We start from the raw sequence: 16,225 nt of genomic DNA on the forward strand, positions 1-16,225 counted from the left end.
TCATAGCTTCCATCTTCTAACTCTAAAGTCCCAGTCCGCCCTTCTCACCTTGGCAACCACAAGTCCATTCTCTGTACCTGTGAATCTGTTTCTGCTTTGTAAATAAGTTCATTTGTGTCATATTTTACTCTGTGTATGAGTGATATGATACAGTATCTATCATTCTCTTTCTGACTTTCTTAGTATGATAATCGCTAGTTGCATTCATGTTGCTGCAAATGACATTAAAAAAAAAGAATGAAGTAACGCCACTCTAAACCTTTTTTTACTAGTTAAATTGGAGTGATAGGAGATTGCTAGTGCTGCGATAATGAAGGGATAGAGAAGACATGTCCACTCTTGTTTTCGTTTTATAGGTAAGCTGATGCAATGCAGCTAGAATATCATTCCTGAATATTTCTGGGTGGTTATGATAATATTAAGAATTTATGTTTAGTTTTTTACTAGTATTTGTAAGGCTGACTAGGCAACAACACATGACTTAGGCAACCAGGATTACCTTTATCTGTAATAATCCATACCGGCTGATTGAACAGATGTTTGTATTTGGTGACTGTTGCTGCTGCTGCTAAGTCACTTCAGTTGTGTCCGACTCTGTGTGACCCCACAGACGAAAGCCCACCAGGCTTCCCCGTCCCTGGGATTCTCCAGGCAAGAACACTGGAGTGGGTTGCCACTTCCTTCTCCAGTGTGTGAAAGTGAAAAGTGAAAGTGAAGTCGCTCAGTCCTGTCCGACCCTTAGGTATGCATATTCAGAGAATTATTGTTTTTTCAAACGTAGGTGTTCCAAAAGGAAGAGGTCGAACCCCTGCAGCTGAGGCACCAGGATGTGACCTGGCTGGGGCAGGGCCTCATCCAGAGCGCCAGCAAGGGCGCCAGCACCGAGGCCCTGGAGCATGACCTGGACGCCGCCGGCGCGCGCTGGAAGACCCTCAACAAGAAGGTGACGTGTCGCCCCTCCCTTGTCCTTCCTGCGGGTTGTTCGCCAGCGTTTGCTGGGGCCCCCAGTCCTGTGTCCAGTAGCCCAGCCTCCCTGCCCTGCCTGCTCCTTGGCCGCCCTGTGACTGTGGCCCATCCCAGGGGTCCCCAGGGCTCAAGGCGCAGACACAGGCAGCAAGCCGGGTGAGGTGGGCCCTGTCTGGACGGTGGCCAGGTCCTCTGCCCTGGGCGGGGACAGTGCACGCACCTCCGAGGGCGTGGGGGCTGCTTGGCGCCTCAGATTAGTGCCACCCAGGGGCCTGGGCTCCCCGCTGCCAAAATGGTCTACTTACTTTCCAGAGAACTTGGAAATCTCACTTTTTATGTGAAACCTAATTTTCATTCATCAGCAGCTCACTCTGCACTGTGTCACAGGTCACAGTGCAGCCGTGTGTTGGTCCTCCCTGGGGTGAGGGTGTGCGCCTCACTGGAGATCGCGGAGTCCAAATGTCATTGGTTGAAATGAAGATCCCCCCTTTCCCAAAAGTGCATGACAGAAAACATGGCAAAGTAACCCTGATAGCTTAAGGAGACGATGCTGAAACACGGCAGCTCTTTATGTGACAGAAATGATCAGAAAAGGGTTTCGGGATGACAGGGCTCATCTGGTGCTGGAGGGAATTGTTTTTGGAGTTTTTCCTGCTCCGAAATCTTCCTTGGTGGCCAGATCTCAAAACAGCATTTATCCTTCTTTAGAGTCTGATTCATACTGTAGTCACACACAACGGGGATGCAGTGTCAGGTATAAATGTATTCCATGGTACTTAAACTATCTTGCCAAGTACTTGTTCAGTCCAAAAAGAAAAGACCTTTGAGGGGGCGATAGGGTATCTCTCTGTGGGACACAGAGACTCCATTTACTGCAGGACAAAGGCCCTGTCTTGTTAAGAAAGGCCTATATACAGCTTGGAGCTGGTGGAATTGAATTGGATACTTCATAGTTATTTTGTGTGGCTGAATATAATTCTGATTCTCTCTACTAAATAATAGGTTTTTTTTAGATCTTAGTCTTTAAAAAAAATTGTTATCCTTGATTTTCAACGTAGGAAATAATGGAACCCCATGGATAATGGTAACAGTGAAAGAGGCACTGTTTCTTTCAGTAACCTTAAAATATTTGAACGATTCTTTGCTAATCATCGGTGTGTTGGATCCATCCAAAATCCGCGAGTCCTCCTCTTTGGCATTGATGGGTTGAGAGGGTAACCTTATCTGCTGGGCTGACTTGCTAATGAGCTTGTCTCCTTTCTGTCTGTATCCTGCCCATGAGCAGTGCCTTGAGTAAGTTTTAAGTGAGAAGGAAGAGAGAATCTGTGATCAGTGGGCAGAACAGAGCGTGGACAGGGCGGGCTGGTGGGCGTGTGTGGTTTCTCATGAGCGCGGTGGTAACTGAGGCCTCGGCTGTGCAGGTGGCCCACCGGGCAGCCCAGCTGCAGGAGGCCCTGCTGCACTGCGGGCGCTTCCAGGACGCCCTGGAGTCCCTGCTCAGCTGGATGGGGGACACCGAGGAGCTCGTGGCCAATCAGAAAGCCCCGTCCGCCGAGTTCAAGGTGGTGAAGGCCCAGATACAGGAGCAGAAGGTGAGTTAGCGGAGCGCGCTTCCTGTTTCCGGTTACACCTTAATAACGAGAGTAAACATTTGCCTTGTGACTCTGTCTGTATTAATAGGATGTCTTCATTAACCGGTAATCGATGTTCTAGACCTTGTTTTGTTAGTCATTCAACAAATATTTGTCCACCATCTGCCACAGGTCAGTCATCCTTGCAGGTGCTGGAGCTGTACCGTCAAATAAAAAACACAAAAGTTCCTCATCAAGTTTCAGTGTTAGTGGGAAGGGAAGAACAGGGAGAGAGAGACAGTAGACAAAAGTAAGCAATTAGTGTTAACCTTGGCCACTGATAAAGCTGGGTGGGAGCTAAGAACTGGAAAGAGACAGGTTGAGGCTGAGGACAGGAAGTGCTAAGTGGAGAGGGGATGTGTACAATTTTTTAAAAAAATAGTGCAGTCAAGGACAACCTCACTCAGCGAAAAGGTGGCTTTGATCAGAGATGTCATGGTTCTTTGATGTACTGGTTTGGTGCATATGCAGTTGTCTGTTGTGTGAGGTCAGTGTGGGCAGTTTATTATGGTTCAGCCTGTACTGACGAGGCAGAGTTGATCCCCTGCGTTCAGGACTGGGCTCTTGTGTCTTTTGACGCTGCACATACAGGACCCAGTTGGAAAGACACTCCTTAGAGGGCTGCTGACTCCTTAGGGCCACACCTACAACTTCTGTGGTCATTGGGAGCGTTAATGACCCATCCAGTATTGATTCGTGTCACCCACGGCTTGAAATGACGCATGGCAGCAGGGGGCTCCTGGCATACAGCGCATTGATTAGGGTTACCTTTAAAAAGGCAACACGCTATAAAAAAGGATTGGATTCAGAGGCTTGGTTGGGTTTTGGCATCCAGTACTACTCTCTCTGAAAATTCTTTGAAGACTTTAGTATCTTGAGAAATTAACTAATTAGATTTAGAGGTAAGGAATAAAGAAACATAAGAGGAAACACATTGCATTTGTTTGTTTGTTTTTTTAATTGATACATATAATATGTAATAAAATATAATGTGTAATTTCTATAATGTAGTAAATATAAAATATGTAATATGGTGTAACATAAAATAATATGGACTATTACCATTCATGATTTAATTTAAACCTTTAGTATTTACCCAGAGTTAATGAACAAGGCTTAGCCAACAAAACCTGTGTCGAATTTGCTCTTAATTACTAGAAGCTATTCATTAAAGTTTACTGAAAGTAATCCACTTAATTGTTCCCTTTACTGCCTAAACCACCTGTTGTACTTTGATTTTATCATCTCTGACCTGTGTCAAGAGAGGCCGTCTCTTCCCCTTCTCTTGGACCCTGTTCCTCTCCCCTCCTGTGTGGTGGTCTGACTTAAATGGCTGTTAAACTTCTTGTTTGGTACTGGAGTATAGCTGATTAACAAAGTAGCGATAGTCTCAGGTGGACAGCAGAGGAGCTCAGCCACACACACACATGTATCCGTTCTCCGCCAAGCCCCGCCCGCACCCAGGCTGCCGCGCAACACAGAGCAGAGTGGGCTTGGTGGCGAAGCGGCAGTGAAGGGGTAACCTCCAGGCAGCGTGTTGTCTCGGGATGCCTGTTCGTGGCTTTGGTCCTCCAGGGTCAGTCAGGGTCAGGTTTCAGGCAGCAGTGGTGTTTGGTGTTCTGTGTGCCTGTGCCTTGCTCACCACTCTCCACATGGGGCCTGGGGATGACAGTTACTACTGAAATGCTTGTTTTATTCAAGTGGAGGGAGGGAATCCTGATTTTTGGCTCCCTGTGTCAAACACTCCCTTCCAAGCTTCTTGAAATGAAGAACTGGATTGACTTTTTTTCTGCTGCTCAGTCCTGAAATGTTCTTTCGCCAACTTTCAAGGTGTCTGACATGTTTCACTCTCTGGTCATTGTGGAAACGCTAGTTAAAGGCTCTAGTTTTTATCCTCATAAAGAATTTTAGGAGCTATCCTACCTCCCAAAAGCAGCCAGGAGCCTCCGGTTTCAGCCTCATTGACTTGTGAACTGGTCTGAGTCTCAGCTTCCCTTCCGTGGCAGGTTGTTGAACATGGGAAAAGGTTCTGAAAATAGTGATGATTTATAGTTATTATCTTCTCTGTCTCAGTGGGACAGATCAGTGTTGAGTGTTGGGGCATTGCCATTTCATTATAGTAGTGAGGATCCTTCACTCTTCCAGTGCAGTGGAGTTTTCCCGAGCAGCAGCACCCTTCTACCCCATTATCTTGTATTAAAACGTTGAGACTGGTTGGTTTAGTGGCCTTATCAATGTTCATTTTATTTACTACGAAAAGCCTCTGCCACAGCGTCTAACACAGTAGTAATGAATCGTTAAATGGGATGAGGTTTTCGAAAAAGCTCTACTTCTCAAATTCTTTTGTATGTGAACCCATGCAAAATTATTTTTGTCACATGTCAAAAGTGTGTGACAAAGCATATGTTTTGCATATGTTTATACAGTTATTCCTTTGTTTCCTTTCCATTTATTGTTTTTTTTATTTACTATTTTTTCCTAAGCTTCTCCAAAGATTGTTGGATGACCGCAAATCTACCGTGGAGGTGATCAAACGGGAAGGAGAAAAAATCGCCGCCACAGCAGAACCTCCGGATAAAGTGAAGATTTTGAAACAGCTGAGTCTGCTGGATAGCCGATGGGAAGCGCTACTTAGTAAGGCCGAAATGAGGTAACGTAAATACTGCCAGGGTTTGGGAAGAGTGGCAGTGGCTTTTGTACTGATTTCTCGCATTTTGGTCCTACTTTTATTTCCAAATTGTTCTTTTCCTGTGTTTGTCATGTATGTGAACATAGAGGGCAGGGTGGTGGTGCTTCTCTTCTCATTCCTCCATGGGGATGTCCTGTAGTCCCCGGTTCTTCCCCACTCCTGTTTGTTTGTTTTTATTTATTTTCTTGGCTGTGACTTGTCTCAGTTTCGGCACACAGGATCTTTTGTTGAGGTGCACTGACTCTCCAGTTGCATCACGTGGACCGAGTTGGTAGTTGCAGTGTGCAGGCTTAGTTGCTCTGCAGCATCTGGGATCTTAGTTCCCCAACCAGGGATCAAACCCATGTCCCCTGCATTACAGGGTGGGTTCTTATCCGCTGGACCACCAAGGGAAGTCCCTCTCGAAACTCTTTAAGAGCAGCGTTTCCCTCGCAGGGTCCTTTATTCAATCATTTGTAACATAGTTATGGCCTGCCTGCCACGCATCAGGCAGGGCCAGGCGTTCCGGGGGTGCACTTGTCAGATCATCCCTGCCCTCGGGGAATACCTGCAGGGTGTAGTGGCCATTGAAGAGCAGGGACAGATGTGATGGTTCAGAGTGAAACCTGCACACAGGGTGCCATGGTAGCAGAGAATCGGAAGAACCCGGCCTGGGGTGGGTAGGTGACAGGCAACCTCTATTTTTTTTCTACTTTTGTTTCTAATTAAGTTTGACTGTCTAATAATATTTTTTAAATGGTGCCCTCAGTTTCTTAATTTTTAAAATTTTGGCCACACCCTGCGATGTGTGGGATCTTAGTTCCCAAACCAGCGATCAAAGCCACTCCCACTGCAGTGGAAGCACCGAACGTGCGAAGGCTTAGCGGCTGGACCAGCAGCGGTGTCCCGAGCTTGGTTTAAGGTGGAGTGGGAGGTGTCTGGGAGGTGAGGCTGGTGGAGGGTGCCGTGACTTTTACCACGGTGAGGAGCTGGAGCGTGGCTCCGCTGGGCTTCACTGCATTTCTTTTTTTTATTTTATTAAAGTACACTTGGTTTCCGATGTTGTTTTCATTTCTGTTGTATAGCAGAGTGACTCAGTCGTACACATATATGTGTGTATGTGTACATATATACGTATATATAAGAATGCAGGCTTCCCTGGTGGCTCAGGTGGTAAAGCGTCTGCCTGCGATTCGGGAGACCTGGGTTTGATCCCTGGGTCAGGAAGATCCCCTGGAGAAGGAAATGGCAACCCACTCTAGTACTCTTGCCTAGAAAATTCCATGGACGGAGGTGCGTGGTAGGCTGCAGTCCATGGGATCGCAGAGAGTCGGACACGGCTGAGCAACTTCACTTCATTTAAAAATGTACATATACATTCTTTTAAAAACATCCTTCCCCATTTTGGTTTACTGTTTGTCGTGGGATATTGAGCATAGGTCCTTCTTCGTTCTCTTGCTGACACTGCACTGACCCACGTCAAGTCATTGCGACACTGGAGTGTATACTGGTTGGGTTGGGAACAGGTGACCCGCTGAACTGAATGAGCGTCTCCACACATTTCCTGCCTTCGTTGGAACTCTTAATAGGATAGTGCAGAGAAGGCTTTGTCTAATCTTGAATTACAGAGGAGAAGGAAGCGTTGTTCTAAGACGAGTAAGTAAGGGGCTCCCAGGGAGGCTGGAAGCCTCACAGTCCCTTTAACGTGTGTCAGTAGATTATCCCTTCTGTGTAACGCCCTAGAGTTACTATTACCACCATGGGAGAGGCGCTCAGTACTCTTTAAATAAACGAAGGCCAAGATCTCTGCTTTCCTCCCAGGACTGACGTCCTTTTCCTAACCCATCCTCCCAGTGGTATTAAGTGGAGGGATTGTGGTCATATTCTGATTCACACACCGATTAATAGATCCCCTTACAATTTAAATCACAGCCAATTAAACCTAGTCTCAAAAGTTATTTCCATTCATTCTAGGTGATTCGATACTATTTAATAGAATTTATAATGAAGAGTCTTAGTGATCATCCAGAAGTTAAAAATAATATAGTAATTTATTTATTTTTTAAAGGTCAAATGTGTTTCAACTGAAAGTTTTAAAAATATATACATATGTGGTTTGTGATAGAAAGATACAGAAATTGTTAGGTTGGCCAAAAAGTTCATTTGGGTTTTCCAGTAAGATCTTATGGAAAAACCCTAACAAACTTTTTGGCCAACTCAATACATTCAGTAGCATGTGCCAGTTTTCCATAATTCCCTTTGTCCCTATAGAACATTCATTTCTCAAGTCAGGTAGTTTCCTAAGAATTAAACATGATGACAGGTTAAGACAGCAGCTCTTGGTCCCAGCAGAAATGATTCGCAGGATTGGATACTGAATCAGGTTCTCCATATACAGACCAGCACAATCACTTGCCCTCAATGGAAACCAAGGAGACCGTTCTAGCAGGTTTACGCGGCACGTTTTTAATGGAGGAAACAATGAGTTTTCTAAAAGCATTTCAAATTCTGTTTTGTAAAAGTCAGGGAAATGGTTTTTCTCTTTCATGATATTTTAGTCCATAAAGTAATAACTGTTGCTTCGGGGAAACATACGTGACCGTATACCTTGTAAAGGAGGAGAGGGATCACTAGGAATTCCAGTTCAGGGGATGCTTTAGTTTTCAAAACTTGAATCTACTTTTGACCATTTGACTAACGCAGTCTCAGTAACTGGTGCTCTGGCTGAATTTAACTAATTTGTAAAGCATAGAATATATGTTCAGTAAATATTACCTGTTATAATTATTGCTGCCATTGTTATTATAACATTACTAAGATTATAAGTATTATTATTGTTAAGAATTACGATGAGTTACTTAAGACTTTCATAAGATTCAGGTGCTTGAGGTTGGTCTTTGTTCAGTTTTAAGAATTAAAGGAGAATTTAATAGGAGAACTATTATTTTTTTTAAAAAAGATTTATAGATATTTCTTTTATTTTTTCCGCAATGCTGAGTGGCTTGAGGGATCTTGGTTCCCCAACCAGGGATTGAACCCTGGCAGGGGAAGCACAGGGAATAGAAGAACTATTTTAAACTGTCCTCTCCGTGTGAGAGGTTTTAATTTTAACCTTAGATGTTTTCTACAGAAAGTGCTGGGAGCGGAACGCAGGCGTGTGAGTGAAGCTTTCTGTCGACAGCTTCCCACATTCCTCATCCCCGAATGACCTTCCTGTTGGCGTGTTTTCAGGAACCGTCAGCTGGAAGGTATCTCCGTGGTAGCACAGCAGTTTCACGAAACCTTAGAGCCACTGAATGAGTGGCTGTCGACCACAGAGAAGAGGCTGGCGAACTGCGAGCCCATTGGAACCCAAGCGTCCAAGCTGGAGGAGCAGATTGAGCACCACAAAGTAAGGTTCTCATCGCACACTCGTGGGATCCAGTTGTCCCTTTCCTTTGTGGTTTTATGACACGCATTTGAGTGACGTGCTATTGCATGATGCCTCAGTTCAACCTTAGACCCATTTCACGTGTCATCTTTTTGTTTGATTTATGTTGTCATTTGTCCATTCTTTTTGTTTCCCTTTTTTAAACCTTGTTTAGGCCTTAGAAGATGACATCCTGCATCACAATAAGCATTTACACCAGGCCGTTAGCATTGGCCAGTCTTTAAAGGTTTTGAGCTCCAGGGAGGATAAAGATATGGTGCAGAGTAAACTAGACTCCTCCCAGGTGTGGTACATTGAGATTCAAGAGAAAAGCCACAGCAGGTCTGAGCTCCTGCAGCAGGCTCTGTGTAATGCTAAGATTTTTGGGGAAGATGAAGTGGAGCTGATGAACTGGCTGAGTGAAGCGCATGACAAGCTGAGGCGGCTCTCGGTCCAGGACTCCAGCCCCGAGGGGCTGTGGACACAGCAGGCTGAGTTGCTGGTATTTTATTTATTTTATTTTTCCATTTCAGTTGACCTTATTTTCTCAGTTCTCTTTATTTCTGTATTATTTTATGTTCGCTGTGATTTAGGTTGACTCCTGTACTCAAAACAGACATTGCCTTTGTATACAGTGAGCTTTTTTTGAATTGAAGTATAGTTGATTTGCAGTGTTGTTAGTTTAACGTGTACAGTAAACCAGTTCAGTTATATATTTATATATTCTTTCTCAGATTCTTTTCTCGTCTAGGTTATTATAAAATACTGAGTTTCGTTCCCTGTCCTGTTGTTTATCCATTTTATATAGAGTGTTATATTCAATTAAATCACATGTAAGAAGAGATTCAGTTTATCCAATAATTGTTCATTTTCATTTTGTTATTTCATCATTGTGTACAAAGGCCCACGACTAACCAGCACTGCAGTCCCTCCACGTAGCTCATTTTCTGACTGGGGGGAGAATTATGATAGATGAACTTGAGACATGGGCACAGTGCTGAGACAAGGAGAGGTAAATGTGAGAACAGTGAGGACTATTTGAAAATGTGAGGTGTTTACTCAAAAAAGTGAAACCTAGTTAACATTCTCTTAAGAGTAGCTGATAACAAGATGGTGCCTGTATTTTAGGTTCTGCAAGAGGACATCCAGCTTAGAAAACAAAATGTAGACCAGGCATTGCTGAATGGCTTGGAACTACTTAAACGAACAACAGGTGAGATACCTTTCAAATCATCATTCCACGAACACTGTGCATTGCTTTCGAAATATTTTAGAGATGGGGGAAAACACAAAGCACTTTAGAATTTTGGGGCCAGTCCAAGACTTCGTTCTGGAGAACACTTTGAAGGCCGATCAAGGGGATTTTGGACTATGATTTCACTTTTTTCTCATGATCTCACTGAGTTTTTAATGAAAGTTTTGTGTATTACTCATAATACTGAGCATTGGAGAAGGAAGTGGCAACCCACTCCAGTGTTCTTGCCTGGAGAATCCCAGGGATGGAGGAGCCTGGTGGGCTTCCGTCTATGGGGTCACAGAGAGTTGGACACGACTGAAGTGACTTAGCAGCAGCAGCATAATACTGAGCACTAGTCAGAGAATCGCATGGCAGAATGAAATTAGCTTTCCACTTGTGGAAGGCAGTTATTGTAGATGCAGAGTGGTTGTAGACAGTTTTGTAAAGTTTTAAGAGAGGTCGTATTTGGTGACACATAGTGTGACTGTTCCCAAGCTTTCTTTCTCTGTGCTTGAACTCACAAAGAAAATAAATGCTGGCTTGTTTTTAGTAATCCCTTTGGCTGTAAGAATATCTCACTGTATCTGTATTCAGCTCAGCACATGTGTGGTGGGGGCAGGTACTGTTCATTATGCATGGGAGGAATTTGATATCATAGCTACAGCCTTGTGCTTGGAATCTGAAGCCCAGGATGCAATTTCTCTGTGTGTCTGAAAATTGAATAGAGGCAGGTAAAGATCTGTCGTAACAGTACGGATGAGTTTGTTATTTTTAACACACACATGGATTATACCTTGGAGGAGGAAATGGCAACCCACTCCACTATTCTTGCCTGGAGAATCTCATGGACAGAGGACCCTGGCAGGCTATAGTCCATGGGGTTGCAAGAGTCCAAGAGTCAGACTTGACTTAGCAACTAAACTACCACCACCCAGACTGTGCATAAACATGTGTTTGCCTGTGACAAGCACCATTCTAAATACTTTGCAAATATAAACTAGTTGAATTTTTATCACAACCTTATACTAGGTTCTGTTCTTATAATAAGTACTCAGGGGTACAGAGAGGTCAGGTACCTTGTACAAGGTAATGAGTCACAAACTCAGTATTTGAACCCCAGTGGTTTTTAACCTTCATCACGGAAAGACCATCCATACAGATAGATGCAAGGTGGTGTTTTTCACAAGACAGAAAGTGCTGTAGTCCTGGACAGTTTTTGTATTTGCATTTGTAGAGCTGTTTACATTGGACAGAAATCCCTAGAAAGATTCAAATTTAGGAAAGGACTTTTCTTGGGTCAGAACTTCTTAAGAAAAGTGTCTCCTCTCCCCCACCCCCAAAATCTCATTAGTGTAGCATCACCTCTGAAGAACTCTGCTTACCCATTCATGAGATATAACATGCCTTTGAAATTCTAGGTGACGAGGTTTTAATCATTCAAGATAAACTGGAAGCCATTAAAGCGAGATACCAGGACATCACTAAGCTGAGCACGGATGTTGCGAAGACCCTGGAGCAGGCGCTGCAGCTTGCACGGCGGCTGCAGTCCACCCATGAGGGGCTGTGCACCTGGCTGGACAAGGTGGAAGTAGAGCTGCTCTCGTACGAAACGCAGGTTCTGAAGGGAGAGGCCGCCAGCCAAGCACATGCGAGGCAAAAAGTACGCTCCGACATACACTCTTCGTGTCTGCTTGTTATCTCTGAAGGGAGGCCTAGTCACTCAGGGGCAAAGTGATGTTTATCACATGTCACTACTAATGTGTTCAGGGACGCCTTTGTGGGTGTGGACCCAACAGAAACGGGCAACAGACCAGCTGTGTGAACTTTTAGGAGCCCAGACAAGAAATCAGCATCTTGTCGTTTGTCCCTCAAACCTTATGGTGGGAGTATACTTTATTATGCATACAGGCAAAAAAGGGCAATGATCACTGTTCAGAGACATACATAGTTTGATCGGGCACATGTTTATAAGGTCGATGCATGGCATGAGGTGACTCTCCTAATCATGTTGTAAAAATTGGTATTCTCCCACGCTGAGTGTCTTTCTTTTCAGAGTGGCCAGCCTCTGTTTTCGTCATCCCTGAAGTATGACCACACGTGGGTGCAGGGAGTTAGGGAGGCTCGGTTCACTGAGTCTGTGATGATTCAGCAGGGATGATTTAAAGCCACTGTGTCCTTTGGAGGGTCACTCGATTCTGGTCCCAACTTTCCTCTTTGGTTTTCTGGTACCTGATTACTTTTTTAATATTAATTTTTATTAGAGTATGGTTGCTTTGCAGTGTTGTGTTCGTTGCTGTTGTGTAACACAGTGAGGCAGCGGTACGTATGCATGCCTCTGCCGTGGTTTGGATTTCCTTCCCTTTCAGGTCACCACAGCGCACTGAGTGGAGCTCACTGAGCTGCACAGGAGGTCCTCGTCAGTTACCTGTTCTGGCTCCCGATCACTTTGAGGTTACCAGCCAGCAGAGAATAATCCATAGCTTGCTGGGTTTGGGTTCCCAGTTTTCAAATGCTGATATTACGTTTCAAAGCTCAAATCATGCCGTGTTGTCAAGGGAGTTGTCCTTTTGAGCTTTTTAGGGAATGGTTTCCCTTGTGTGAAATACCTGTGGTGTACAGAACATAACTGAGGCCAAGGGGGCCCACGTGGCCTGGTGCCTGTTAAGGGCTCTGGCCCCGAGGGCACTTGGAGGGGAAGCTCATTCAGCCGTGGCGTGTCCCCCAGGCCTGTGTCTCTCGGCTTGTGTCCCCAGGAGCTGAAGAAGGAAGCCAAGAGCCACAAAGCCCTGCTGGACTCTCTGAACGAGGTGAGCGCCGCCCTGCTGGAGCTGGTGCCCTGGAGGGCGAGGGAAGGCCTGGAGCGGACGGTGGCCGAGGACAATCACCGTTTCCAGCTGGTGAGCGACGCTGTGGCACAGCGGGTGGAGGCCATCGATGCGGCGCTCCTGCGGGCCCAGCAGGTAGGCGGGCGCGCACCTCCCAGAGCCTCTCCTCCCAGTGGCCTTTCCACCCGCCGGTCACGCTTTCAGAGCCACAGGAGGGGCTGAGGGTCAGCGGGCTCGCGCAGGCGTCTGCGCACTGGCTGGGGCCCGGCTCTGTGTCTGCCCTCAGGTCTCCGGCCTCGTCCCCCGTCGGCCAGCAGGAGCAGCAGCCCCGCTCCCCCACTCCCCGCACAGAAGGCCTGTTGTCTGCACGTGTGCAGGCTGCTCGTGTTGATGTCAGGCCCTGGCTAGGCCAAATCCGTGTGTGCATAATTATTATTTTTTTGAGTTATCATGTAAATCACTATTAACGTGCTTTGACATACATGGCAAAGAAAGGCTGAGTTCTTTCTAAAAAGGAAACTGTTGTGTTGCTGATGTCGTGTTTGTTTGTTTTTTTTTTTCTGGAGATGACTGAAAGGGGAAAAAATGATCGTTTCTGACCTGTCTGCAGCTCACACAGAACTGGTTCCACAGAGTTTCATAGGCCCCACCCCTTAGCCACAGCTCAGTCAGAAGACTGTGGGCAACCAGGGGGGTCTTGGATCCAGAAGCTTATGAGACATGTTTGGATTAACTTGTATTGAGATCTCTGGATATTTACATTAAGTCATCAGCCTTTTGTTGCAGGCTTTCTCTGATGGGGTTGGTGCGGTTTTGCTGTGTACTGCAGAGTGGGGCTCGGGAAGGTGGGTGACTCAGCCTTACTCATCCAGGCCAAAAGCAAGATACACTAACCAAGCAGACTGTACAGGAGCGTCCAGAATTCCTTCTCTCAGGGTGCTGTAAAAGTGCAGTTTGTCCAGTTCTAAAGCGTGGCCTCTCGCCCCTCATTTGAGTGCCGTGCTCTGGAATCACCAGGGCCGCCAGAATACAGTATTAGCAAAAGGCCCGCCTGAGATATTTTTTGCGAGGGAGACCTTGATGCCTGAGGAATGCATTTGCATGGCTCTGTTTTCAAACTTGGGAGGAATTTGTATGCCTCATTATCATAGGGAAATAAGCATGTTTACTTGTGAGGTAATTCAACTATTTGAAAAGAGTCGGATTATTTTTTTCACCAAAATTTCTTCTGACCTTTCTGAGTTGGCACTGAAGACTTCTTTAAATAGCAAGACAAATATTCTGTCCTCTGGGGAGTAGGGCTCTCCTGAGAAGCTGATCGCGGTTGGCTCGTTAAGTGAGGGACGATGGTAATGAGGGTGTAACCAAACTAAGGTTTGGCTGCTTGCCTCTCATAAGCCAGTAATTCGAGAGGCAAATGTCAGGAGAGAGGAAAGGTGCTTTAAGTATAAGAGTGGGCTGTCTGGGGAAAAGGGAGACTCGTGTCCAGAGACCGATTCCAACAATTCTGCTCAGCCAGGACGGTTTTTAGAGGAAAAAAGGGGGGCGAATCTCTGAATCATGGAGGCAGGAGGGTGCTTCTGCCTCTGTCTGCATTGCGTGCAGGTGGCTGGCTCTCTCTTCAGATATTATCTTGCTGTGATCTCTGGCAGGATTGCTTAGGGGGCTCGTGGGATAGAGGGCTGGTCATTTTTAACTGCTCGCTTCATCATTCTTACTCCTTCTAATCTAGGAAAAGAACCAGCAGGTTAGGCAAGGCATGATGTGCGTTCAGGAGGGCTTAAGTCAGGAGTCAGTTTGAATCTCTTAGTGATCTCGTTTGTCTCATTAGGTTCTTTTAAGGATAGAGGGAAATAGAAATGGGCAAACAGGAAAGGGGCAAAAAGCTGCTCTCAAGCACAGGTGACAGGCTGAGCGCCTTGTTGGTTTGTACGCTCTGCTGGGTGCCAAGGTCATTAAACTGGAGTCCAGTTCTACTCAAAGTTTTTGCAAATATTTTCCACAAGTTGGTCTGTATTTTCTAGATCCAAAACATATATCCTGTAGGAAAATAACAATTAATGGGTTTTTTACCGGATAAAGTCATTCCTTACTGAAAGTTTCAAGACTTTGTGAAAGAATGCAGGAAAAACTCACGGAAGCAAGATCGTGCAAGCACTGTGGTTTAAATCCTTCAAGCCTTGCTTGTGAGAGAGAGGGAGAGTGTTTGGATAAAGTACCTCACTGCCACTAGACTGTAGCTAATATCAGTGCCATTGGTCTGTTAATATTTTTCTGCTAATTGGTTGTTCATGTGTATTTATTCTGTGTGTATATGTGCATTCCTTTGAAATGCCTGCAAATCTGTCCAGTGAAATACCTCCAGTAGTAAAGAAAACCAATAACATGCACTTTTTTGTTGTTCAGTTGCTGAGTCGCATCCAACTCTCTGTGACCCCATGGACTGCAGCATGCCATGCTCCCCTGTCCTTCACTATCTATGAGTTTTCTCAGATTCGTGTCTGTTGAGTCAGTGATGCCATGCAACCATCTCATCCTCTTTTGCCCGCTTCTCCTTTTGTTTTCAATTTTTCCCAGCCATCAGGGTTTTTTTCCAGTGAGTCAGCTCTTCACAAAGTGTTGGAGCTTCAGCTCCAGCATCAGTCCTTCCAGTGTTGCTCAGGGTTGATTTCCTTAAGGGTTGACTGGTTTGATATCCTTGCCATCCAGGGGAGTCTCAAGAGTCTTACCCAGTACCACAATTCGAAAGTATCAATTCTTTGGCGCTCAGCCTTAAAAATGCATTTAAGCCAGTTAAAAGAGAGAGAAATTAGAAGAGAAATGCCTTCCCAGTAAGGCTGAGGTGCACGATTTAGAGCTGGTGTGTGGTGAGGTGACCTCCCTGGGGTCCTGCCGCTGGTGTGCAGTGGAGTTGTAGTCAGAACCTATTCCACATCTCATTCTACTCCACTCTGGTGCCTCTTTACAGGTCAGGGAGAGAGGAAGAGTCCTAAACGGTGATCCGTTTTTTTCTAACCTCCCTCCATAATCTGAAGGAAGGCACTATTATTGCTGCTGCTGCTGCTAAGTCACTTCAGTCGTGTCCAACTCTGTGTGACCCCATAGACGGAAGCCCACCAGGCTCCCCCGTCCCTGGGATTCTCCAGGCAAGAACACTGGAGTGGGTTGCCATTTCCTTCTCCAATGTGTGAAAGTGGAAACTGAAAAGTGAAAGTGAAGTCGCTCAGTCGTGTCCGACCCTTAGCGACCCCACGGACTGCAGCCTACCAGGCTTCTCCATCCATGGGATTTTCTAGGCAATAGTACTGGAGTGGCTTGCCATTGCCTTCTCTGACTATTATTGCTACAAAGTAGAAATAGGAGGATATCTCCAGAAAGGGCTGTGAGCCATGGGCATCCATGGTGAAAGGATCAAGGAATCTCTCACTCCGGGCAAGTTTAAGAACACATCCATGCCTGTCTTTCTGGTTTGACAGATTTACTTTTGCA

The 16,225-nt window shown here is 45.6% G+C and overlaps 1 protein-coding gene across 23 annotated transcripts in view; it reads left to right on the top strand.

The window, feature by feature from the left end:
• The window catches only part of DST (dystonin), a 542,031-nt gene that overhangs the window by 457,848 nt on the left and 67,958 nt on the right, over nt 1-16,225 (top strand). For all 23 annotated transcript variants that reach the window (XM_088831326.1, XM_088831327.1, XM_088831322.1 and 20 more), the window contains 8 exons: nt 782-943; nt 2,388-2,558; nt 5,081-5,247; nt 8,497-8,656; nt 8,850-9,176; nt 9,803-9,887; nt 11,330-11,571; nt 12,665-12,871. In XM_088831326.1, coding sequence (XP_088687452.1) covers nt 782-943; nt 2,388-2,558; nt 5,081-5,247; nt 8,497-8,656; nt 8,850-9,176; nt 9,803-9,887; nt 11,330-11,571; nt 12,665-12,871 — 1,521 coding nt within the window. The remainder of the gene's footprint in view (nt 1-781; nt 944-2,387; nt 2,559-5,080; nt 5,248-8,496; nt 8,657-8,849; nt 9,177-9,802; nt 9,888-11,329; nt 11,572-12,664; nt 12,872-16,225) is intronic.

Source organism: Moschus berezovskii, chromosome 23 (genome assembly GCF_049115385.1).
Source record: "Moschus berezovskii isolate FMDL1 chromosome 23, NW_MosBer_1.0, whole genome shotgun sequence".
NCBI classification, from domain to species: Eukaryota; Metazoa; Chordata; class Mammalia; order Artiodactyla; family Moschidae; genus Moschus; species Moschus berezovskii.